The sequence below is a fragment of the Protomyctophum bolini genome (assembly GCF_963924005.1).
Source record: "Protomyctophum bolini genome assembly, chromosome: 17".
Taxonomy (NCBI): Eukaryota; Metazoa; Chordata; class Actinopteri; order Myctophiformes; family Myctophidae; genus Protomyctophum; species Protomyctophum bolini.
The window spans coordinates 39484618-39509706 of NC_137878.1; the positions used below are offsets into that span (position 1 = coordinate 39484618).

Below are 25089 nucleotides of genomic sequence, written 5' to 3' on the forward strand. Positions count from 1 at the left end.
TGGTCTCCCCTTGTCCCCCATATATGGGGACTAGGTTGCTCTCCCCTTGTCCCCCATATATGGGGACTAGGTTGGTGGAGGGTGTGTAGAGCCCAGGATCACAGTAGATGATTGACACAGGGGTGAAAAATGGGTTACAAAATTGTGGGATAAAAAATATATATATAAAAAAAAAAGTGTATTATGGATGTTGTATTTGCTGTTGCCTGGTTCAAAATGTAACATTGACGATGTGGTATTGAAGTGTAATTTTATTTCTGCCTCTTGGCCTTCAGTTCGCACTTGTAAAAGAGACACAGTCTCAATGTGATTTTACTGGTTAAATAAAAAAAATCCTTTTCGTTTTGGGGCGTCTCCGGGCTGTCAAGGGTCCAGAAAGTAGGTTTTTTTTAGCCCATAACTTCTGGGTATGTTTATTGATGTTGTCATGTACCGCCATACCTTCTCTTATCCTTCAGAGAACGCCACGAACTAGCCGCGGGAACGCGGCGTGCATTTTGAGGATCGTCGTAGACCCGGCTATTTTTGGGCACGCAACTACGGTAACCCATTCTGGACAGGAACCCCGTTTGGTGTTTTAAGCATCGTGTTATGCTTTAGCTATTGAAAAAATAGCAGATCTACAAGCTCGTAGCGCGCCACTCGGTGGCGCGCTACGAGCTTGTAGATCTGCTATTTTTGAAAAAAATCGAAGAACGACTGACATATAGAAACATAGCTTTTTCAGAAAGCTGTCAGGATGTACGTAAGAAGACATTTTGTAGAATCTGATCTCAGGTCAGAACGGGATAATTATAAATCATCCTTTGGAGACGATTGCCAAGAAGGTAGCCATGAGAACACGCCGGGGCGCGGGGAGGGAGAGGGGGGGGGGGGATTGGGGGAAGTTGTAGAGCAGCTATTTTCGGTGCAAGCAGCCAAGTATGAATCATCCATTCCTCGCCAATAAGAGTCTGAGTTTCGTCCACCGAGAGAAAAGACACCAGGCAGAGGTCGGCGGGGCGAGAGGTTCTCAAGTTTTGTGGACTATAGACGTACGTACGTCGACGAAAGTGTTGTTTTCGTCGACTAATACTATGACAAAAAATGTGACTAATGTATTTTTCATGTCATGTGAAAGCAGGGAAGCATAGCTTCAAATTGACATATTGCTTGTTCAGTTTGACCCACCAGTTTTGGAGATATGGCTTATAGAGTAATGTCTGGCAGAGAAACAGTGAGTTGAGAAAACAGGCTTGAAAAAGGTTCACTTCTGTGGACTCTAACATTACACCTATAGCTACATGTTTAAGCATTTATTTCATATTTACATGTCTTCTGTGGTCTCTAACATTACACCTATAGCTACATGTTTAAGCATTTATTTCATATTTACATGTCTTCTGTGGTCTCTAACATTACACCTATAGCTACATGTTTAAGCATTTATTTCATATTTACATGTCTTCTGTGGTCTCTAACATTACACCTATAGCTACATGTTTAAGCATTTATTTCATATGTACATGTCTTCTGTGGTCTCTAACATTACACCTATAGCTACATGTTTAAGCATTTATTTCATATTTTCATGTCTTCTGTGGTCTCTAACATTACACCTAGCTACATGTTTAAGCATTTATTTCATATTTACATGTCTTCTGTGGTCTCTAACATTACACCTAGTTACATGTTTAAGCATTTAATTCATATTTAAATGTCTTCTGTGGTCTCTATAACATTACACCTATAGCTACATGTTTAAGCATTTAATTCATATTTAAATGTCTTCTGTGGACTAACATTACACCTATAGCTACATGTTTAAGCATTTATTTCATATTTACATGTCTTCTGTGGTCTCTAACATTACACCTATAGCTACATGTTTAAGCATTTATTTCATATTTACATGTCTTCTGTGGTCTCTAACATTACACCTATAGCTACATGTTTAAGCATTTATTTCATATTGACGTGTCTATTTCAGCTCTGACACTTATTTCAGACATGCTCTAGTATATGAAGAGTCTGCCTGTGCTATTAACTCATTTAGAAAAATCGCAGTCAAATCTGGTCACAAATGTTCGTTGACTACCTTTTTCCACCAACGAAAACTAAATGGAAACTAAGCTATGGTGACTAAAACTAAGACTAAATATACTGACAATTGCGTAAAGAAATAAAATCTGGACTGAAATCTTAGGAAGGGACTAGCCTCGATACCCAGGCTTTCATTTCGTCTGCGCGAAAAATGAAAGCCTGGAATTACGCATGGGCTGCACTGGTCTAAAAGTGGGATCGCTCCAAATTATTTGACGTCAGGGCTCTGAGCGGTGTGCTGTGCACCCCTCAAAATAACACCGTGAGGAAAAACTCACCTGATCGAATGGCGCTCAGCAGGTCACTGCGGGGGTCGATCTCAGGCTGCGGTTTGGGCTTGGGGGTGGAGGAGGAGGGGGTGAAGAGGGGGGCGGGGGGCCCAGAGGCCGGGGGAGGAGGGCAGGGGGGAGGCGGGGGAGGAGGAGGAGGAGGGGGGCCGCTGGCCCCGGGGGGCGGCGGAGGGGGAGGAGCCACCATGGCTCCTCCTCCCCCCATTGGAGGAGGTGGGGGTGGGGGTGCCGGTGGGGAGGAGGGGTAGCCAGTGGCGGCCGGGGGGGAGGCGAGAGGGGGAGGGGCCGGGGCGTCGAAGCCGCCCATGGGCGGTGGAGGAGGGGGAGGGGCTCCCCCGAAGGAGGAGGGGGGCGGGGGAGGCGGGGCGGGGGGAGGGGCCACGTTGGGACGGCCGCCAACGCCGCCGCTCTGCGCGGGGGTGGGCGGGGCGGGGGGAGGGTGGTTGGGGCTCAGGACGCTGGCCCGCTGCTTGGCGGGGGCGCTGTAGCCGCCGTCGCCGTACCTAAAGGAACAAAGACACGAAACACACGAGAAAACGTCAAGAACGTGCTTTGACGTTTTGTTGGCCAAAGGGCTAGCCTGGCTCCAGCCCTGAACCGCTAGCCACGCCCCCATTAACCCATTCTGACCTGAGATCAGATTCTAAAAATGTCTTCTACATCCTGACAGTTTACCATTCTGACCCGAGATCAGATTTTAAAAAATGACAGTTTTCTGAAAAAGCTATGTTTCTATATCAGTCGTTCTTTGATTTTTCGAAAATAGCAGACCTACAAGCTTGTAGATCTGCTATTTTTCAATAGCTATATTATAACATAATGCTAAAACACCAAAAGGGTTAAGAAAACATGTTCTGGCGCTTCAGGTCTGGAGTCTCTCTGCCCACGGCGGCGTTAGTGTCGTTCGGTTCGGAAATCTGATCACAGCAGCTGATTGGCCGTCAGCCCTGTCACTCAACAGCGTCAGACAACAAACATGGCTGGCCCCCCCCCCACACTGCGGTGACTCACATTTGAGAATATGGACAGCAGCTTATGTTTCAATATTGTGCCTGCAGCAAAAAATCCCTGTTCGCTCACTAAAAAACAGACGTATAAGTTTAGCTGGTGGGTTTGAGGTGCTCTTTCGTATTCATGAAGCCATCTGGTAGACAGTATGCTGCCATGTATACATTTAAACCACCTCTCCTGCTAGTTTAGAATGAATCCCTTATTGATACTTAAATTAAAGTTTAAGGTGGTGGTGCAACAGGATTGACATTAATCCAGGTTTATTGTGACAATTTAAAACTGAGATTAAAAAAACTAAAACCACGATTAAAAGGATGGTAAAAAAAAAAAACTAAAAGTGATCAGTTCAGGGCTCTCCCCAGGTTGTCAGAGGGAGGGTGGGTAGAGCCCAGAATTACAGCCAGTCATTGGCACTGGATGAAAAAATTAAATGGGGTTACAAAAATCGTGAAAAAAAAGGCATTTTATAACACTTTTCTATGCAGAGAGTGCTTAAGGGCAGTCCATACTGTCTCAGACCACCGAACTTTTCGTCGGAAAGATCAGACTTAAATTTTTTCGGAGGAATGCGTTTCAGAAGTTGCGAGTGACGTCATGTTGTAGTTTGTACCGGAGCATTCCGACGAAAAGATTCAAGATTCAATAATTTATTGATGATATGAATTTGTCTTGGTTCATACTCAACATATACAGACAACCAGCAGCATAGGAAATTACATCCAGTTTTTTTAAAGTGCTATATGCATATATCTATGAGTTCAGATGTCTAATGGCTACGGGGTAAGTGCTATCCCTGAAGCGACATGTTGAGCTCTGGATACTTCTATATCTCCTGCCTGATGGGAGGAGATTGAAGAGGTGATGTGCAGGATGGCAGTTGTCTGCAATGGTTTTATTTGCCTTCCTGATTATTCTGGTGGAATAGAGTGAGGAAAGTGTAGGGAGGCTGCCTACATCCTCTGTTTTTTGATGCGCGACGTACTACTCTTTCCAGCTTTGATTTGTCTTGAGAGGTTGTGTGACCAAACCAGACAAGCATGGAGAAGGTGAGAACACTTTCAATAGTGGCCCTGTAGAAGTGAGTCATGGCTGCTTGGCTGACTTTGAACTTCTTAAGCTGCCGCAGGAAATAGAGACGCTGGTGTGATTTGCTTATTATTCAATAAGTTTGATGGTCGGAGACAGTATGGACTGCCCTTTACTCAAAGCGCTTTACAATGGTTCATTCATGTAGCGCAGACCAGTGTGCGAGTGTGTGTGTGCGTGTGTGTGTGTGTGTGTTCTTACGACATGTCCGGTGGTGGTGGGGGCAGGTAGTCGTCCGGAGCGGGCGGAGGGAGAGGGGAACCGGGTTCGAAATAGGATCCCGAGCCCAGCTCCAGTCCGTCCGAAGTGAATCCGTCTGCGGATCCAATGCTGCCGTTCATGCCGTCCTGGGAGTTCCTGGGAAAACATGGCATGTGTTGTTGTTATTTATGTTATTTTGATGCTGTGCTGATTTTTTGACGGCAAATTATTTTCGATAGGTTATATGGTTTATTTCATAAAGGGTATATGAAAAACCACTGTTTTAGGCCAGGGGGTCGCGACCCCTCGGGGGGGGGGGGAGGCCTCACACCTCCAAACTGTCCTGAGGATTTTGTCCAATACAGGAACGGACAACACACCTCCAAACCGTCCTGAGGATTTTGTCCAATAAAACTGTATTTGTAAAGCAAGGCATGGCCAACTAAACCCACATGGTGTTCTCTGTTTTCTTCCTGGTTGTTTTCATTCCAGAACCGATTAAAAAAAAGTACAAGAACAGGAGCCAGGAAGGAAGAAGTGATCCACAACCTTTAGGCCAATTTAAACCTTGCAGACTTATGTTGCAAATATGTTGGCATGCGTCCGTATTTAAACCTTTGAGTCCTGTCGCAAATATGTTGGTATTTGCACCGAATTTAAACCCGAGACATGTTGCAAGAATGTTGGTATGTGTCCGAACGTGAATCATCAGGACTGTGTTCATACAAAAAAAAAAAAAAAGAAAAAGCATATTCATGCACCCACTTTTCTCCGCTTTTATCCATATTATGTATATATTATTTGAGTCAGTTGCGTGCACATTCTGTGGACACATTCCTCTTGAACGCACACTTCTGTGGACACGGTGGCCAAGTCATAGATAGACCGTGACAGAGGCTGTACTCTTCCACTAACTAACTAACAAGCTGTTTTTCCCCAGTTCAGGCTGTATTCAAGCTGTTTTTCCCCAGTTCAGGCTGTATTTAAGCTGGTTCTTTCCCAGTTCAGGCTGTATTCAAGCTGGTTTTTCCCCAGTTCAGGCTGTATTCAAGCCGTTTTTCCCAGTTCAGGCTGTATTCAAGCTGTTTTTCCCAGTTCAGGCTGTATTCAAGCTGTTTTTCCCCAGTTCAGGCTGTATTCAAGCTGTTTTTCCCCCAGTTCAGGCTGTATTCAAGCTGTTTTTTTCCCCAGTTCAGGCTGTATTCAAGCTGTTTTTTTCCCCAGTTCAGGCTGTATTCAAGCTGTTTTTTTCCCCAGTTCAGGCTGTATTTAAGCTGGTTCTTTCCCAGTTCAGGCTGTATTCAAGCTGGTTTTTCCCCAGTTCAGGCAGCATTCTGACCTTTAGTGTGACCGACTCAATGGCCTTGTGGTTAGAGTGTCTGCCCTGGGACTGGGGTGATATCCCTGGCCGGGTCATACGACTCATACCCAAAGACTCTTAAAAATAAGACCCAGTCCCTCCCTGCTTCCATGGTACTCAGCATCAAGGGTTGGATTGGGGGGTAAGTCCCTGTGACATACTAGCGTCACGTCCAGGGGGAGCCTTTTGCTTTGGCAATGTATAAAAACGTATGTTTTCTCATGCCAATAAAGCCCTTTAAATTGAATTGAAATTTTTAACTGGGTGTACTGCCTCACGCTACTATAGTGTGAGTCAGTCCAGCACAGTTCTGATGTTATACAGTGGCAGGTAACAGTGCTTAAGAGACTATCCATCTCTCCTAAGCCGTCTCCCTCTCAGCGTGCCTACTTCACAGTCTTCCCTTTCAGCTTCCCTACTGATTCTTTGTCTCCCTCCTGAGGCCAACGCATTGTACTACAACACAACTGCCCTTTTCTGGCCTACAATATGTTCATCATATAAACCTCAGCGACTGCTCTTGCTTCAGACTCTCCGTTGGAGTCATAGAAGGGAAATACTCACATGGTGTCTCTCTCTCATCTCTCTCTCTCTCACAGATACTCACATGGTGTCATACTTGGGCTCCACGAACTCCTCCCCCATCTTGAGGCGCTCCCACTCCTCCTTCCTGGTCTTGATCTTGCGCGGGTTCAGCGTGCGAGGGTTCAGGTTGTCCTTCTTCTCCCTCTGCTCACAGGGGGGGGGGGGGGGGGGAGGGGGAGGGGGTAGAGAAGGATGGGAGGGGGAGGGGGGAGAGGGGGGAGATGGGGGGGAGGGATGAGAGAGAGACAGACAGACAGACAGCGTTAAGGACAGACAGACAGAGTTAAGGACAGAGTACTTCATGCTTTCCTGTGATAAGACTATAAATGATTAATGACCAAATCATTGCTAATGTTTGTCGACTGCCAGTCTGTGTGTGTGTGTGCGTGCATCTCCTTCATGATGTCCTTGGCGTGTGTGTGTGTGTGTGTGTGTATGTGTGTGTGTGTGTATGTGTGTGTGTGTGTGCCCTGTACCCTGTGCTTGCGTCTCTCCTTCATGATGTCCTTGGTGTGTGTGTGTCTGTGTGTTTGAGTATTAACCAAGCGTGATTTTTGATAGTCGACTCGACTACCATCAAAAACAAATATTTATAGTCGATTAGTCGGCGGTAAAATATATTTATTCCATCCAATCGAGCATTAAAACGTCGTGTTCTGAAACAGCCAGCGAGTGAAGCAAAACAGAGCCGGTGAATGCAGGCCGAGTGGAATAGTACTAAGAGAGTGGCGACACCTATGGGCTATAGTTCCACACATTGGAACTATCCCATTGAGACAAAGCGGGTACCTACTGTATGGGCTATAGTTCCAAACATTGGAACTATCCCATTGAGATAGAATGAGCACTTCCCCATTCCATTGTTAGAGTGGGAGTCAACGCTAGTGTGGCCACTCTCTTACTAGAATACACTGAATGCCGCTCTGATTGGCCGAAATTAGCTCAGCTGTTTCAAGTCAAAGTTGCAAGTCCACAATGACTCACGGATGGACGCGTTGTGAGCTTGTAGATCTGCTATTTTTGATGGGCAAGACCTTTCTACGGAGCAGTTACGTTACGTTGTTCACAATGTTTGTTCACTATGTTCAGTTGGAGAGTGGAGGAGGAGGAATGAACCATGCAATGTTTTTCATACAATCCTAAATGTTCAAGAACAAGTTACAACCACAGTTCCTTTGGTTTTTAGAAGGAGCTACGAGCTAGGAGGAGGTTATGATTACATATTAGGTTTGCTAGCAAGCAGGCTGCCAGGCTATGAAGATGATCAACTGCCTAAGAAAACAACTGACAGATTACAACTTGTCCAAAATGCAGCAGCCAGAGTTTTAACTAGAACTAAGATGAGAGAACATATTACTCCAGTTTTGGCATCACTGCACTGGCTTCCGGTTGTTTTTAGGATTGATTTTAAAATTATTTTACTTGTCTATAAAGCTCTCAATGGTCTCGCACCTTCCTACCTACATGACTGCCTGCCTAAATATGTCCCAAACCGACCCCTAAGGTCTTCCACTGCTGGCCTGCTCGCTTTGCCAAAAAAAATGGCAACTAAAAAATACGGGGAAGCAGCTTTTTGCTTCTACGGGCCGTCGGCATGGAACAAACTCCCACTGTACCTTCGACAGGCAGCCTCTGTAGACATTTTTAAAGCTCAGCTCTAGACCCACTTCTACAACATTGCTTTTAATTGATCTTTTATTTTTATTTATTTTGTTATTCATGTCCTCACTGTACTGCATTACTGCTTGTTTTTTAATGTCGTTGCCTTGCTTTTCTTTTATTCTCCATTGTTCTGTAAAGCACTTTGAGCTGCATTTCATGTCATGAAAGCTGCCATACAAATAAAGTTTTATTATTATTATTATTAACTACTTAACTTCATCGCGACTATTATAACTATGATTGTGCGGCATAGCGGTTTTTTTTGTTTGTTGGATAAGCATGAAGAAACATGAAATCACGGCAAGAGCTACTGTAGTTTGACTGTCACCAAACTGGATAATATTGGGCAGAGTGAGGAGGAACTCCTGCTATACTTTACTGTACCGGACGACACGTCTCCAATCTAACTTGTTGAACAAACTACAGTAATAAACTCACCAATAGTAAAAGTATTTACACACTGTAGTTGTCCCCATTGAGCGTATGAGCCTATGAGGCATATGCATTATGCTTTTCCCCAAAGAAAAACTGTCTTGAATGCTGCTATAGTGCCACCGCCGATCCGCCGTCACCTATATCATATCATATACAAGCCTATACTGTACGTGGGCAAAACCCACGTACAGTATAGGCTTGTATATGATATGAAAACAATCAGCCAGGAATGGATTAGTACTGAAGTTGGCGAACTACCAAATAAAACAACCGAGCTCACAGCTGCATGCCTGCATGTCTGCTGTAGAAAAGCTAAATAAAAATAAAAAATAAAAATATTAAAAATCATATTAGCGAATAATCGGATGTCAATTAACTGTGTCGACTAGTGTTTTGCTAGTCGACTAGTCGATTATTATGTTAATGCCCTAGTGTGTGTGTGTGCGTGCATTACCCTGTGCTTGCGTCTCTCCTTCATGATGTCCTTGGTGTGTGTGTGTGTGTGTGTGTGTGTGTGTGTGTGTGTGTGTGTGTGTGTGTGTGTGTGTGTGTGTGTGCGCGTGTGTTACCCTGTGCTTGCGTCTCTCCTTCATGATGTCCTTGGTGTCCTGCAGCATCTTCTCCTTCCACAATTCAAAGAAGTACGACGGGTCGGTGTAGAACTTCAGAGCCTCCTTCCCATCGTCCCTGAGGTCACACACACACACACACACACATTTAACACCCCATCGCCCGGGACGAAGTTCTTTGTCCTTTCTATTAGTAACACCCAGCCAGCGCCCCAGAGACGAAGTATTGTCCAAAAGACGGAAGTTTATTGATATGAAAAGGGATCGCATCGCTCCACGGCCTAAAGGAGCGCCTGTCGTGCAATCCTCAATGTTTCCGTGTTACTTCTGACATTCACTCCTACCCCACAAGGCAAAGAGGTCATTTTGAATTACCCTATTATCGCACGTCCAAACATCAATCTTTCATCACATTTAGAGGCCCTCATCTATGGAACTCCCCTAGATAGTAGATGCTTCACTTAAATCCTCATTATCCTTATAGCCAATTTTCAAAAAATATCTAAAGAAATATCTTATTTTTTCCTCTCTGTAGATTACATGTTTTACCTTGATGTGTTATATTTTCTTTTGTGCGTTTGTTGTATTGTTTATTTCCGTTTTTTGTGCAGTCTGTGTTTTTATTTCTTTACTGCACAGCTGCCCCCCTTTGCCAACTTGTAGACTTTTGTGCTGTTCTTTATGAACTTTTAATCTGTTTAAACCAATGACCTCTTCCATACAGGAAAGGATTCCAAATAAGCCAGCTGGCTTCTTCCCTTCCTTGCATTGTATTTTTGTTCTTTGATATGTTATTGTCTATTTTTTGTACTACGTGCTAAATAAATAAACCTAAAAACCTTACAACGCGGCGCGTGCGTTTTCCTGTACCTGTACTGGCTGAGGTTGTTGAGAGGCGGAGGAGGGTCACAGGTCAAGGGTCACAGGTCACGTACCTGTACTGGCTGAGGTTGTTGAGGGGCGGAGGAGGGTCACAGGTCACGTAGGTGTCCTGGAGGGGCATGGGCAGAGAGGGCCTCTTGAACAGCTGCTGGTCCTGGGTCAGATTACTGCGGAACGCCTTACGGGTGGTGATGGCCTGCAAGGAGACTGAGAGAGAGACAACAGAGAAGAGGGAGAGAGAGAGACAACAGCGAAGAGGGAGAGAGAGAGAGAGAGGGGGCCATGAATTAACCCATTTATATTTGAGGACAATTCTACGTTTCTGTCAGTAAAGTCTAATGATAACCAAAGTGTAAAATCTGGCATTAAGACGACACCAAGGCCTGAAAACCCTGGACATCAAGTCAGAAAAAATAGGACGACTTTTAGGACAAAATAGGGTGACTTTTTATGAAAAATAGGACGACTTTTAGGAAGAATAGGACAACTTTTAGGAAAAATAGATTATACTTTTAGATTATAATAATAATCTTGGGAAAAAATATGCTTTTTTAAAATAATGCAACTTTACGTCTTGGCACAGATAGGGTATGCTGCTTAAAACGCAACCTGATATTTTTTATCCCACGATTTTGTAACCCATTTTTCACCCCTGTGTCAATCATCTAATGTGATCCTGGGCTCTACACACCCTCCACCAACCTAGTCCCCATATATGGGGGACAAGGGGAGAGCAACGGACTTGAACTCATGCTTCCTTCATGCCTGAGTGTCCAAGTTGCTCCTTTACACCTGACAGGGGGGAGTTTCCCTGGTTGGACGTATAGCGCGTGGAAGGAACACGTTATTCCAACCAGTTCCTTTCCCCTCCATCAGGCTCCCCGGCTGGCCAGGGGGAGGCAGTATAGAGACCAGTTCCTTTCCCCTCCATCAGGCGCCCCGGCTGGCCAGGGGGAGGCAGTATAGAGACTGTATATGACGTAATAACACTAGTTCCAGTGGTCTCACCTTCCTCCTCTTTGGGGTCCAGCTTGGTGACTTTGACCTGTAGACGGTCCACTCTCTCTCCCAGAGTGTTCACTCGGATGGCGAACGCCCCGGCCTGGACAAACAGCTCGCCGAACACATCCTCCGCATACTTACCTATGGGGAGCACGCGCGCACACACACACACACACACACACACACACACACACACACACACACACACACTTTAAGCAACTAGTCGACTATTCAACTAGTCGACTAGTAAATCCACTAGTCGACCTTTCTGGTGCCGACTAAAAAAAAAAGAAAAGAGATCAGCAAGATCAGCTAGAATGCTCGATTATAGTCACATAGATTATTTTAGATTGTCCATGATGTCACAGACACTGGTCTCACTTCCTTCCTGGACTCCCCCTATCCACAAGGAGGAGCAATGCACCAAAGCATTGTGGGAATTGTAGTCCAGGTAGGACGTGACTGAGCCCAGTGTCCATTAGACATCATGGACACTGCGAAAATCTAAAACCACATATTACACACATAAAGACCCCCAGGAAAGTGTTCTAAATCTTTCTAAAACACCATTAACCTATATTTGTTTTGCAAAAAGGGTGAAGAGGTGTCCCTCTAAACATTTCAAATGACTTAATAAATCACAATGTGCTGTCAAAATCAACACTGATGCACGTCAACACACTAAACGCAGACGCACGCTCTCACACTCACACTCCCTGCACACACCGTCTGCGAACGCTGCAGGTCAAAACAGCCGCCTCCGTTATTTTCAATGAACCTCTATCCCACACCGGCGGCGTCCGACGCGCGTTCACGCCTCGCCTGACGCTCCTATACGCCACTGTTCTATTTTCCAGGCGTATTTTCCAGGCTGTGCCAACGTCGCTGCGCACCCGGTGTGTGTTGGGCCACACACACACACACACACACACACACACACACACACACACCGCCACAGAGACTCACTCAGGCTGCCCAGCTGGCGGATGATGTTGGCCAGGCTGATGTTGGTGACACACTCCAGCTCGCTGCGCACGGCCGTGGGGATGGTCTGGCGGCACACATGACGCGGCTCGATGTTCCTGGTCACCAGAGGCATGGTGTCGACTGGACCGGGCCCTAAGGGAACAGAACCAAGGTTAGTACAGGTTCCTGGTCACCAGAGGCATGGTGGTGTCGACTGGACCGGGCCCTAAGGGAACAGAACCAAGGTTAGTACAGCTTCCTGGTCACCAGAGGCATGGTGGTGTCGACTGGACCGGGCCCTAGGGGAACAGAACCAAGGTTAGTACAGCTTCCTGGTCACCAGAGGCATGGTGGTGTCGACTGGACCGGGCCCTGAGGGAACAGAACCAAGGTTAGTACAGGTTCCTGGTCACCAGAGGCATGGTGGTGTCGACTGGACCGGGCCCTAGGGGAACAGAACCAAGGTTAGTACAGCTTCCTGGTCACCAGAGGCATGGTGTCGACTGGACCGGGCCCTAGAGGAACAGAACCAAGGTTAGTATAGCTTCCTGGTCACCAGAGGCATGGTGGTGTCGACTGGACCGGGCCCTAAGGGAACAGAACCAAGGTTAGTATAGCTTCCTGGTCACCAGAGGCATGGTGATGGTCGACTGGACCGGGCCCTAAGGGAACAGAACCAAGGTTAGTACAGCTTCCTGGTCAACCGGGGGCATGGTGCCGACTGGACCGGGCCCTAAGGGAACAGAACCAAGGTTAGTACAGCTTCCTGGTCACCAGAGGCATGGTGGTGTCGACTGGACCGGGCCCTAGGGGAACAGAACCAAGGTTAGTATAGCTTCCTGGTCACCAGAGGCATGGTGGTGTCGACTGGACCGGGCCCTGAGGGAACAGAACCAAGGTTAGTATAGCTTCCTGGTCACCAGAGGCATGGTGTCGACTGGACCGGGCCCTAGGGGAACAGAACCAAGGTTCGTACAGCTTCCTGGTCACCAGAGGCATGGTGGTGTCGACTGGACCGGGCCCTAAGGGAACAGAACCAAGGTTAGTGTGCTGTACTGTCGGGGGCGACTGTGGCTCAAAAGGTAGAGCAGGTCGTCCAATGATCCATGGGTCGGCGGTTCGAATCCCGGCTCCTCCTCCTCCTGTCTACATGTCAAAGTGTATTTACAAAGCCAACTCGAGTTGTGACAAATCATGACAACAAACACAATGTTTTATAATTTACCGGTAAGACTTTTGCCTGAGTATGATGATATGACAAGCAAGTGGTTGACTGACTGACTGTACAAATGGACCAAAATGTACAAAATGTTATAGCGATTTATTATTTTCTTATTTAATATAGTCCTACTAGACCCCTGCAAGAAACATGAGCATTGGTTGAAAAAAACCTAAAGTTGTCCTTTAAGTCATTCCAATCCCACCACAGTTTAGTGAGCACTCATAAAATCACTTCCAGAGAGAACTACAGTCAAGTGTAACACACACACACACACACACACAAGTCAGATGCTATCTATGCAGTGACCAGAGTTGCCAGATTTTGCGAGAGAAAGAAGCCACGGCCTAGGTCTATGAAAACGAGCCCAAAAGATTATGAACTGAGATCTATGTAGATATTTTCAAAAGTGAAACATTTTGGATATTGTTTTGAATATTTTAACACCGATTTGGTGCAGGTGTTAGGGGGGGGGGGGGTGTTGGTGGACAATACATCAATGTGGCCCAAATAGAGCAACTACACGAAACAAAAACCCACATTTTCACAGAAACAAAAGCCCCAGAAGTCGCTTATAACAAGCAGACATGGCAACACTGACCAATGACCGCTCCCTAAAGGACCCTTCTCTAAAGCAAGGAGTCAGAAATGATTGCTACTCCCGTCCCTAGCATTACGTTATGCTTTAGCTATTGAAAAACAGCAGATCTACAAGCTCATAGCGCGCCGCCGAGTGGCGCGCTACGAGCTTGTAGGTCTGCTATTTTAGAAAAATCGAAGAACGACTGACATATAGAAACATAGCTTTTTCAGAAAACTGTCAGGATTTAGTAGAAGACATTTTTAGAATCTGATCTCAGGTCAGAATGGGTTAAAGGAAGGAGTCAGAAATGATTGCTACTCCCGTCCCTAGCATTATGTTATGCTTTAGCTATTGAAAAACAGCAGATCTACAAGCTCATAGCGCGCCACCGAGTGGCGCGCTATGAGCTTGTAGGTCTGCTATTTTAGAAAAATCGAAGAACGACTGACATAGAAACATAGCTTTTTCAGAAAACTGTCAGGATGTAGAAGACATTTTTAGAATCTGATCTCAGGTCAGAATGAAAACTGTCAGGATGTAGAAGACATTTTTAGAATCTGATCTCAGGTCAGAATGGGTTAAAGGAAGGAGTCAGAAATGATTGCTACTCCAGTCCCTACAGCTGACACGGTGACTCTGAGCGAAGCTTTGCAGTTAAAGTATTACTACAGTATACTCTGCAATGTTCCCTCGCTCTTCCCTCGTTTTTTTGGGTAATGTCAAATTACAAGTCTTTTTAATGCCAGGGTACTGTACTGTACTGTACTGTGAGGTCATCATGCATGCTTATAATGTTCTTCTCCAGTGCAGCATCACAAATGTACAGAGACAGCAGAAGCACAAACACGCCCCATATTGTTAGAGCCATCACGATTATTACACGTCTTCTAAATCCTAACAGATTTCTGATAAACCATATATGTTTCTATGTCAGCGGTGCTCAACCAGTCTCCATGTCAAGGAACCCCAGAATTATCTGTATTTGACCGCCGAAAGATTTGAGCTAAAAACGTTTGCTCCGAAAGAAAATATATCCAAAAAGATTTGCGCCACATTTTCACGATCTTTAAAAAGAAATAGCAGACCTCCAAGCTCGTAGCACGACACCGAGTGCCGCGCTATACGAGCTTGTAGATCTGCTATTTTTCAATAGCTATAAAGTATAACATAATGCTTAATAGAACACCAAAAGGTATTCCCGTCCTGAATATTGGTTAAGTTGACGATTAATTGTAACACAAATAACTGCGATTAATGATTTACTTACTACTTACTTACTACGTTTTTTTGTTTTGTTGCATTGAAACATTATAACGTTACAATTAGTATTTCTGTGTTTTCCCTTTAGGCTTTGATTGATTGATTGATTATTGTATTAGACAATAACAAATGCAAAACAGTACATGGTATGATGGTACAGTCAAAGCACATTTTTATCCAAAAGGATAGCACCGAAAAAAGACCTTGCGGTCTTGTTTCCATTCGGGTCCCATTAATGCATTCATTCACAACACAATGATGACAGTAATCGAGATACCTCAAAAACATGAAAACTATTTACAGGTGTTAAGTACCAAAACATCTAAATACAAATAAATCACTCGGAGGGAGGGGGGTATGGGGGGAGGTTGGGCAGTCATCTTCTCTCCTTTTGATCCGCTTCATAATCATAAAACAGTGGCAGATAATTATGATTGACAGGTGGGAAGTGCATGGGCAGGTGGAGTCTGTATGCTCGTTTGAGAGGGGAAGTGGGAGACGCAACCGTCTGGTATAAACACACAGTTATACACAACACAAGATGATATCTGCAGTGATATATTAACCCATTCTGACCCGAGATCAGATTCATACGAGGTTTCCACTGGACAGACACACACTGGTCTGATTAACCCATTCTGACCTGAGATCAGATTCATACGAGGTTTCCACTGGACACACACTGGTCCTGATGAATACATTCTGACCTGAGATCAGATTCATACGAGGTTTCCACTGGACACACACTGGTCTGATTAACCCATTCTGACCTGAGATCAGATTCATACGAGGTTTCCACTGGACACACACTGGTCTGATTAACCCATTCGGACCTGAGACCAGATTGTAAAAAATGTCAGTCGTTCTTCGATTTTTCAAAAATAGCAGACCTACAAGCTCGTAGCGCGCCACTCGGTGGCGCGCTATGAGCTTGTAGATCTGCTATTTTTCAATAGCATAAGCATAAAGCACACCAAAATGGGTTCCCGTTCAGAATGGGTTAAAATAGGTTTTCAATGTAATGAGTCCCAGGATGCAGGGATGGTCTTTTAGAGACGAGTCCCAGGGACATTTTATGAGTCCCACTTCAATCCTATAACTCCTATACGTCGTTGAAGTGGGACTCATGTACAGTATATGCCTACTGTACATTACTTCAGGGGTCATCCATATGTCCATACATGTACAGACGTGTGCGTGTCAAGTTCTTCTTTTACACGCCATTCTAAATTTAGAATGTTCTTATTTAGATTATTACTGAACGTCTCAAAAGTGTCCAGGTTTTCTTCAGTAATGTGTTATTAGTGCTGCCAACGAATATTCCACATTCAAATGAATATTCGAATGTAAAAAAAATTAAAGAATAATCGAATGTATGAATTAAATTAAGATTCGAATTTAAAAACCAATAACAATAAAATGTTATTTAAAACCCATTTTGGGACGGGAACCCCTTTTTGGTGTTAGCATTATGTTTTGCTTTAGCTATTGAGAAATAGCAGATCTACAAGCTCATAGCGCGCCACCGAGTGGCGCGCTACGAGCTTGTAGGTGTGCTATTTTTGAAAAATCTAAGAACGACTGACATAGAAACATAGCTTTTTCAGAAAACTGTTAGGATGTAGAAGACATTTTTAGAATCTGATCTCAGGTCAAAATGGGTTAAAAGGAATATTTGAATGGCCATTTTTGGCCAATTCTGGCAGCAGCATGACACTGATTTACTAGTGCTAGTGGTTCTCAAGCGTTTCTCAGAGTGTAAAAAAAATTGAACCAAATGGAACCCATATAAGAGTCAATTTGGTTCCACCTGTACACTCTCACGGTTACAGACATGTTATGGTCTTTGTGTTGTTTGGTATTGTCAACTCATTCATGTGTATGTCTGTGGCTAAAAAAAGGGATTTTGACAGAAATGTCTATAGTAAGTACTAAGTAGCCTTGCCGAGCCATGAGGCCCATAGGGCAGGAACCTATGTCCAGTTTCTGTAGCCATGAGGCCCATAGGGCAGGAACCTATGTCCAGTTTCTGTAGCCATGAGGCCCATAGGGCAGGAACCTATGTCCAGTTTCTGTAGCCATGAGGCCCATAGGGCAGGAACCTATGTCCAGTTTCTGTAGCCATGAGGCCCATAGGGGCAGGAACCTATGTCCTGTTTCTGTAGCCATGAGGCCCATAGGGCAGGAACCTATGTCCAGTTTCTGTAGCCATGAGGCCCATAGGGCAGGAACCTATGTCCAGTTTCTGTAGCCATGAGGCCCATAGGGCAGGAACCTATGTCCTGTTTCTGTAGCCATGAGGCCCATAGGGCAGGAGCCTATGTCCTGTTTCTGTAGCGTGAGGCAGCCTGATGTACAAGTACACCCCCTGGACATGACGCTAGTATGTCACAGGGACTTACACCCCAATCCAACCCTTGATGCTGAGTGTCAAGCAGGGAGGCACTGGGTCCCATTTTTACAGTCTTTGGTATGACCCGGCCGGGGATTGAACCCCGACCTCCCAGTCTCAGGGACACTGAGCTGGTGGCTGTAAATGTCTATAGCGTGGTATTAATTAAAGGTTTCCACTTTCCAGCCTGACTCGCTGCGTTCCGTCTGTGAGTTATAGTTTGTTTGTCAAAGCAAATCACGGAACATATCAGCGAATCAGGAAACCAGGCTCAGAAAGAAACGTCCGCGCGGAGACCGATGATGACCGCTGCCTCAGAGTTCAGAACAACTTCCTAAATGCTTTATCATCTTTTACAATGAGGGGGGGGGGGGGGGGGGGAAATAGCCAATTTCACATGAAGGTGCCCACTTCCCTTCACATTGTTTACTGTACAACCCTCTCCTCTTCCTGTAAACCCTTTCAGTCATATGTAGTACAGTATGTACACAAAGACCTTCTGTACACAACAGCGTTGTTTTCGTCGACTACAACTTAAAGACGAAAAAATGTCCGTCGACTAATCTTTTTTTCACTGACGAAAACTACACGGAAACGAAATGATAACTAAGCTATGACGACTAAAACTAAGACTAAATATACTGACAATTTCGTCAACAACTACAAACTAGACTAAGATGTTAGGAAGGGACTAGTGGACAAGAGATCCAGTATAAGTCATTTTACACTTGGTTGCATGCTGAAAATAGCAGATCTACAAGCTCACAACGTGTCGCAGCAGTAGATCTGCTATCTTCAGCAAGTGTAAAAACACTCATTACGACAGCATCAAGGCCCGCCAAAATACATTTTAGTCGACTAAATTAAATGTAGTCGACTAAAATCTTATGACATTTAGTCGACTAAAACTAGACTAACACTAAAACATTCCGGGTGACTATATAATGTGACTGAAACTAAAAAGAGACTATATGACTAAAACTAAAATTAGCTGCCAAAAACAACACTGGTACACAAACAAACACCTTCTGTACCCCAGGAGGACCAGGGTCTTCAAAAGGGGGTCCACCTGGGACCCCCTGTTGGGTGGTCCTCAGATTTACTACATGATAGGAGCAGAGTAATTTAGTAAGAGAGTGGCGACACCAGCGTTGTAACAATGGAATGAGGAAGTGCTCATTCTATCTCAATGGGATAGTTCCAGCCATAGGAGCAATGTTTGGAACTATAGCCCACTAGAATTTCGCCCCCCTTCGGGGGGCTCAATCCTAGTGTCGTTGCAGCGCAATATGGGAAGAAGGAAATTGCGGGAGTTGACAGACTCAGAACCGAATAGTTCTGATGATCCTCATGGGGGCTACCCGCAGCCCCGCCTCCCCGCAGCCCCCCCCCCCCCCCCCCCCCCCACAGCGGTGGGAAAAAATAAGTTGATGTTTTCACTGGTACTTTGGGTAGGCTACAGCACTGCAGCAGTGATACTCAACCTCAGGCCCGCGGGCCACATCAGGCCCGCGGGACCATTATGACTGGCCCACCAATGAAAATCCAAAAAAAAGAAAAAAAAAATCTGGAAAATGAAATAAAAATAAATAAATCTGAATGAAGTTATCTTTAATTACATTATTATAAGTAATACTATTAGAGTTGTACTATTACTCGAACGAAAATAAAAGTTTGGGGCGGGGGGGGGAGATGCAATGCAAATGAAAGACATATACTGTGTATCCCTATTCCCTGACATAATTTTATAGCTAAACGGACAGAATTCTATTTTATTTGAATGATGAAACCCAGCTGCCATTAATAGTTCTTCACTTATAGCTATCTATTTTCAGGTAGATTGTTTTATTTTACTCAGTCAGCCATATCACTACTACATTTTTTTCATGAAAAAGGTCATAGCTGGGTAATCTATTTTCAGGCAAATTGTGTTTATTGTATTTTATTTTACTCAGCCATAACAATTTATTTTCTGTTAACCAACTTGCTGGCTGGCAGGCAGGCAGACAGCTACTCATAGACAGGCAGACAGACAGCTACTCATGGATAATTGGACAGGCAGGCAGTCAGACAGCTACTCATAGACAGGCAGACAGACAGCTACTCATGGAGAATTGGACAGGCAGGCAGACAGCTACTCATAGACAGGCAGACAGACAGCTACTCATGGAGAATTGGACAGGCAGGCAGGCAGACAGCTACTCATAGACAGGCAGACAGACAGCTACTCATGGAGAATTGGACAGGCAGGCAGGCAGACAGCTACTCATAGACAGGCAGACAGACAGCTACTCATGGACAATTGGACAGGCAGGCATGAAGGCAGACAGCTACTCATAGACAGACAGACAGCTACTCATGGACAATTGGACAGGCAGGAAGGCAGACAGCTACTCATAGACAGACAGACAGCTACTCATGGACAATTGGACAGGCAGGCAGGCAGACAGCTACTCATAGACAGACAGACAGCTACTCATGGACAATTGGACAGGCAGGAAGGCAGACAGCTACTCATAGACAGGCAGACAGACAGCTACTCATGGACAATTAGGCAGGCAGGCAGGCAGGCAGACAGCTACTCATAGACAGGCAGACAGACAGCTACTCATGGACAATTAGGCAGGCAGGCAGACAGCTACTCAGACAGGCAGACAGACAGCTACTCATGGACAATTGGACAGACAGGCAGGCAGGCAGACAGCTACTCATAGACAGGCAGGCAGACAGCTACTCATAGACAGGCAGACAGTAAGACAGCTACTCATTGACAGACAGACAAATAACTACTCATGGACAGACAGACAGGCAGGCAGGCAAAGAGCTACTCATGTTATGTTATTATAACAGCTGCTCATGTTATGTGCAATAATTTGTGCAGTTATGGAAACAGCTCTTTGTGTTTATGCAAGAAAATGTAACACATTTATTTATTTACATATTGTGTGCATGCACATTGTACTTTCCGCCGCGGATTTATTTATTTCCCAAATGGTCTAAAATTGAGTTATTTAGCATACTTTTACCAATGAATTAGCCTATACACAGACAACGACTGATTAGCCTATTTTGGACGATATGGGTCTTTTCTCGAGTCACTCCGCTGAAAGTGTCAGTGTTGCTGCCTTACACACCCGCCGCCTATGGGCACTGTACTGTAGGCATATAATACCTGGCTAGGTGAAAACAAAAGAAACCCGATTAGCATTTGAGTACTTTTAACACCTCTGAACAGCCGGCGGAATTCCAGAGCATGTGTAAATACGCTAGTATGCAGTCTGTGACAGAGTCACAGAGTGTCAATAATTCCCAGAAAATCTGTAATGTTAATATAAAATGTCCACGAAAATCCTCATGGGGGCTAAAAGGGGCTATTTAATTCTTCATATAGCCCCCACAGACTCGACGTCGTTGGACAGACTCCACTTCATGTTTCAGCTGTGTTTTTAAACTCAGTAGTGTGCCCTGCGCACACTCGCAATTGCAGCTGGAGGGCGACGCGACACACACACACCCCCCCCCCCACACACACACACACACACACACACACACACACACGCACACTTTTTTTCGCTCAAAATTCTTATTCACAATGACATCGAGTTGAGGTGTTTGTTTTAAGGGTAATTGTTGCATAAGCGCTATTTCGCACTATTTCTCCCTCCCCTCCCCTGTGTCTGAAGCAGCTAGCATGGAAGCTATATGGATTATGGAAGCTTTCCCTCCGATTGCACAGACACAACCATGCCGTTATCCACGCGTCCATCCGATTGCTTTTAATGTAAATGTCCCATCCACTGAGCAAAAGCGATATAAGCGCCTTATTCATTCATTCGATTCATTTGGGTGTGGGGCTGTGCAGTGGTGTGGGCAGCCTTTCTGACGGAGGCTCGGAGCTGCTGCTGCTGACGCTGTTCGAGTCGCATGGAGCAGTATAGAGTAGGCGTGGCGCAGCATTAGAAGGGCGCAGCAAATGCACGACATTGAGGGGTAGAAACCATCCCGGTCGCGTGGTTCATCTAACGCGTGTGTCACTGTGAAGGACTGGCCCCATTAAGTGAACGTAGTTGAGCCCAATATTGGCGTTACGCATTTCACTTGAATAATGTTGTGTGCGCACGTGCGCACGCTGAGAAAGACAGTTATTTAATGAAACTGAAAATTATAACGTGCTGCACTGTCTCGCCGCCGTATAGCCATTCCTGTGTGTGTGTGTGTGTGTGTGTGTGTGTGTGTGTGTGTGCAGGCGTGTAGTCGGCATTGGCTGGCAGGCGAAAATAGCAAAAGCTATACGTGTAATGTAAATATTTCGGCACAATCCAAGTAGTGACAATGAACAATGTTGATTTAACTAAGGGAATCGCTGAGTGTTTTATTTTGTAAATACAGGGATTTAGAAGTGATAAGCAAAATAGTGAGCCAATAATTTCTCCCCTTCCTTCTGTCTGTTATCCTGCGAGAGCCCTAAAAAGCAAGATGGCTGATTGTGAGACTGAAAGAAGTAGTGTGGGGGCGGGCCTGGTGGGCCTATGAGAACACAGAGCAGTGTTGCCAGGTTTGCGAATTGTAAGCGAGTTGTAGTGTGTGTAAATAGCGTGGTTGTGGCCTTGTTTCTGCCCCTGTTGGGGCAACAGAACATGTAGACCAGTTTCTGTCCACCGCTTTTGGCCACGTGACCAACTTGACAAATGTTAAAATAGATAGTGTGTCGCTACTCTCCTACTCTACACTCTGGATAGGAGGAACCTTTTTTCCTTCCTGAAAAGCACCTGGACTATAGGCCTACACATGTTCTTGCTAGTAGACACCATTTCATGATTGGCTGCCTCGAAAGCCAATGGGAGACTTACCCATGAAATAAAACCCATAGTCTGAACGTCACAAAAAGAAACCCATACTCTGAAGTACGCCTCAACTCAAGCACCTGGCAGTTATCAGTGTTAGTCAGTGAGTCATTCTTGTTTTGCATTAACCACATTGAATGATTATGAGGGGAACATTAGATCTACAAGCTCACATCGGCAAAGAGGTTTGTATGACTAGGGAGGAACACTTCAACAGACCATAGTTTAAGTATTGCTGGTTTAAGTGGTGGTTAATACAGAGTAATGTAGTAAGAGTGGCGTCACGCTTTGATCTGGGTGGTGGTGCTATGGGCTATAGTTCCAAACATTGGAACTATCCCATTGAGATAGAATGAGCACTTCCTCATTCCATTGTTAGAATGGGAGTCAACGCTATAGTGTCGCCACTCTCTCTTACTACTATAGATTACTCTGGGTTAATATTAATAAATGTGTGAAAATACACATGATGGGGTGACTCCAACACAACGCACAACACAATGACAGTGCAGTCAGTCAAGTCTACAGAGCCACCTATGATGAAATATGTGAACAATTTACAATTTAGGCATTTAGCAGACGCTCTTAATCCAGAGCGATTTACATTAAGGAATAACAAAAAGCATGGAATATACATCACATAACTAAAAAGTAGTTATCATGAAAATATGCGTAAACTAAGAACGTAACAGTGGAGAATCTATATCATGTATTATACATATGTAGGCTACTATAAAGTGCTATGACTACATAAAAATGCAATTCTAGTGCCGTCTACGTAACATGCTATAAGTCTGTTTAAAATGCTATCTAAAGGGGCTAGGCTAGGGCAAGTGCTACGGGCCATGGTGGAGTCTGAAGAGGTGGGTTTTCACTCAGACTAGGGCGGAAGATTGGGAAGGGTGTGAGGCTGCAGTTGTGATTGTGATGGGATGTGAACAAAGTTGAATCGGCAACACAGTTTTATATACAATATATGTAGTGTTGGGGGGCGGTCCCTGCTTCATCTCTCCCTCAACTAGGGTACTGTCCTTGGTTGAAGAACCTGCAGCTGTCTGTCCACAGATAAGACACTGTACCATTTGTACCACAGACTGACATAGCCTACAATGGCTAGTAGTACACAACACTAAAAAGGGGCATTTATATGGTGACTTTATCCAAGGCGCTTTACATAGTGCATTTAATACATTCAACCATTCACACACACACACACACACACACACACACACACACACACACACACACACACACACACACACACACACACTGTGTCAGACCCCAGGAAGACTAGCTTTTGTCAAGGCAAAAGCTAATGGGGATCCTTATAAACAATAAACAATAAACACACACATTCATACACCGATTGTGGCGAAATGCCATGCAAGGCACCACCACCAACCAGCACAATTTGGGGTTCAGTGTCTTGCCCAAGGACACTTTGACATGTACACAGGAGGAGGAGGAGCCGGGATTCGAACTGCCGCCGACCCACGGATCATTGGTACGACCTGAGCCACAGTCGCCCCACACTGTATGTTAGTGTACTACAGTATATGCATACACAAACACTTGTCTGTATACATGCTGTCTATAAAATCTGTCTATAAAACAAAACACTGTGTGTCCTGTTGTACAATCAGACACTGACTGCTTTAAGTTCCACTGACAGAAAGTGGAGTGCGGTCATCTTTATTTCCACTCTGCTGCTATAATGGAATTTATTACAAATGTCCAGTTTGATGAATGCTATAGCCTTGAGGGATACATATACAGTACAGTACATGTATATAGGGACGTATAGCCTACTGTAATGTTATTTATGGCCACAGACAGTGAATCTGAATAGAATAGCTATAAGCACTACAATAGTATCGAGTACTTTAGTTTACACAATGCTGTACTGTACCTACTCCAACTGTATGTATACATTTATACTTTCCCCATTTTCAACTGTTTATTATATGTTGACACTTGCTTTGGCAATGTAAACGTGTTCTCGTGCCAATTATGAAGCTCCTTTGAATTGAATTGAATTGAATTGAATCAGAACAGAATAGCTGTGTTGTTGTGTGTCAAAGTCAAATTCCATTATTAATTCCTTATTTACAAAAACAAACAAACAAACGAACGTTCAAATGGCACAGTAGTATTATAAGCCTAGTTTACAACATGGGGTTTACAGTGGCACTCTACAGTTATTGCCTGGACCCCTTGGTTACCCTTTTCTGTATTTTGGGACGTCGGTAGACTCGGTACCGACGTCCCAAATACAGAAAAGGTTAAACCAATGGTACCGAAAGAGGCTACGTTTCGTTTGGGAGAGCCCTCTCTCTCTCTCTCTCTTTGGGCCTTGTGTTGTGAGTCAGAGCAGGAAGTAAGTTCCAACCCAACCCGCCCTATAAGCTGTCGTTTAGGTCGGGTACAACCAACAAAACATGAACATTTCGTGGTCGTTTTTTTTTTTTTTTTAAGCACGCTAACTAAAAGTATATCGTTTTAAAAAGGAAAACCCCCCCGCCGGCCTTACCGTCAACGGTGTCTCGCTTCTTGCTGAAAACACCAGTCCCGGGCTGCTGTTGTGTTGTTGTCCTGTGTGTTTAAAGATTTGTAAAAGCAGAAATGTGTACAGAAACACACTCACACACACACGCACTGAC

At 44.8% G+C, this 25089-nt stretch overlaps 1 protein-coding gene across 1 annotated transcript in view; it reads right to left on the reverse strand.

Moving 5' to 3' along the window:
* Positions 1–25089, reverse strand: part of wasf2 (WASP family member 2) — a 31536-nt gene extending 6447 nt beyond the window's left edge. Inside the window, exons 1-8 of the mRNA XM_080787477.1 lie at positions 24960–25089; positions 12132–12284; positions 11172–11306; positions 10217–10370; positions 9282–9399; positions 6638–6759; positions 4671–4826; positions 2361–2875 (exon numbers count right to left, since the gene is read on the reverse strand). Coding sequence (XP_080643603.1) covers positions 2361–2875; positions 4671–4826; positions 6638–6759; positions 9282–9399; positions 10217–10370; positions 11172–11306; positions 12132–12264 — 1333 coding nt within the window. The 5' untranslated portion in view covers positions 12265–12284; positions 24960–25089. The remainder of the gene's footprint in view (positions 1–2360; positions 2876–4670; positions 4827–6637; positions 6760–9281; positions 9400–10216; positions 10371–11171; positions 11307–12131; positions 12285–24959) is intronic.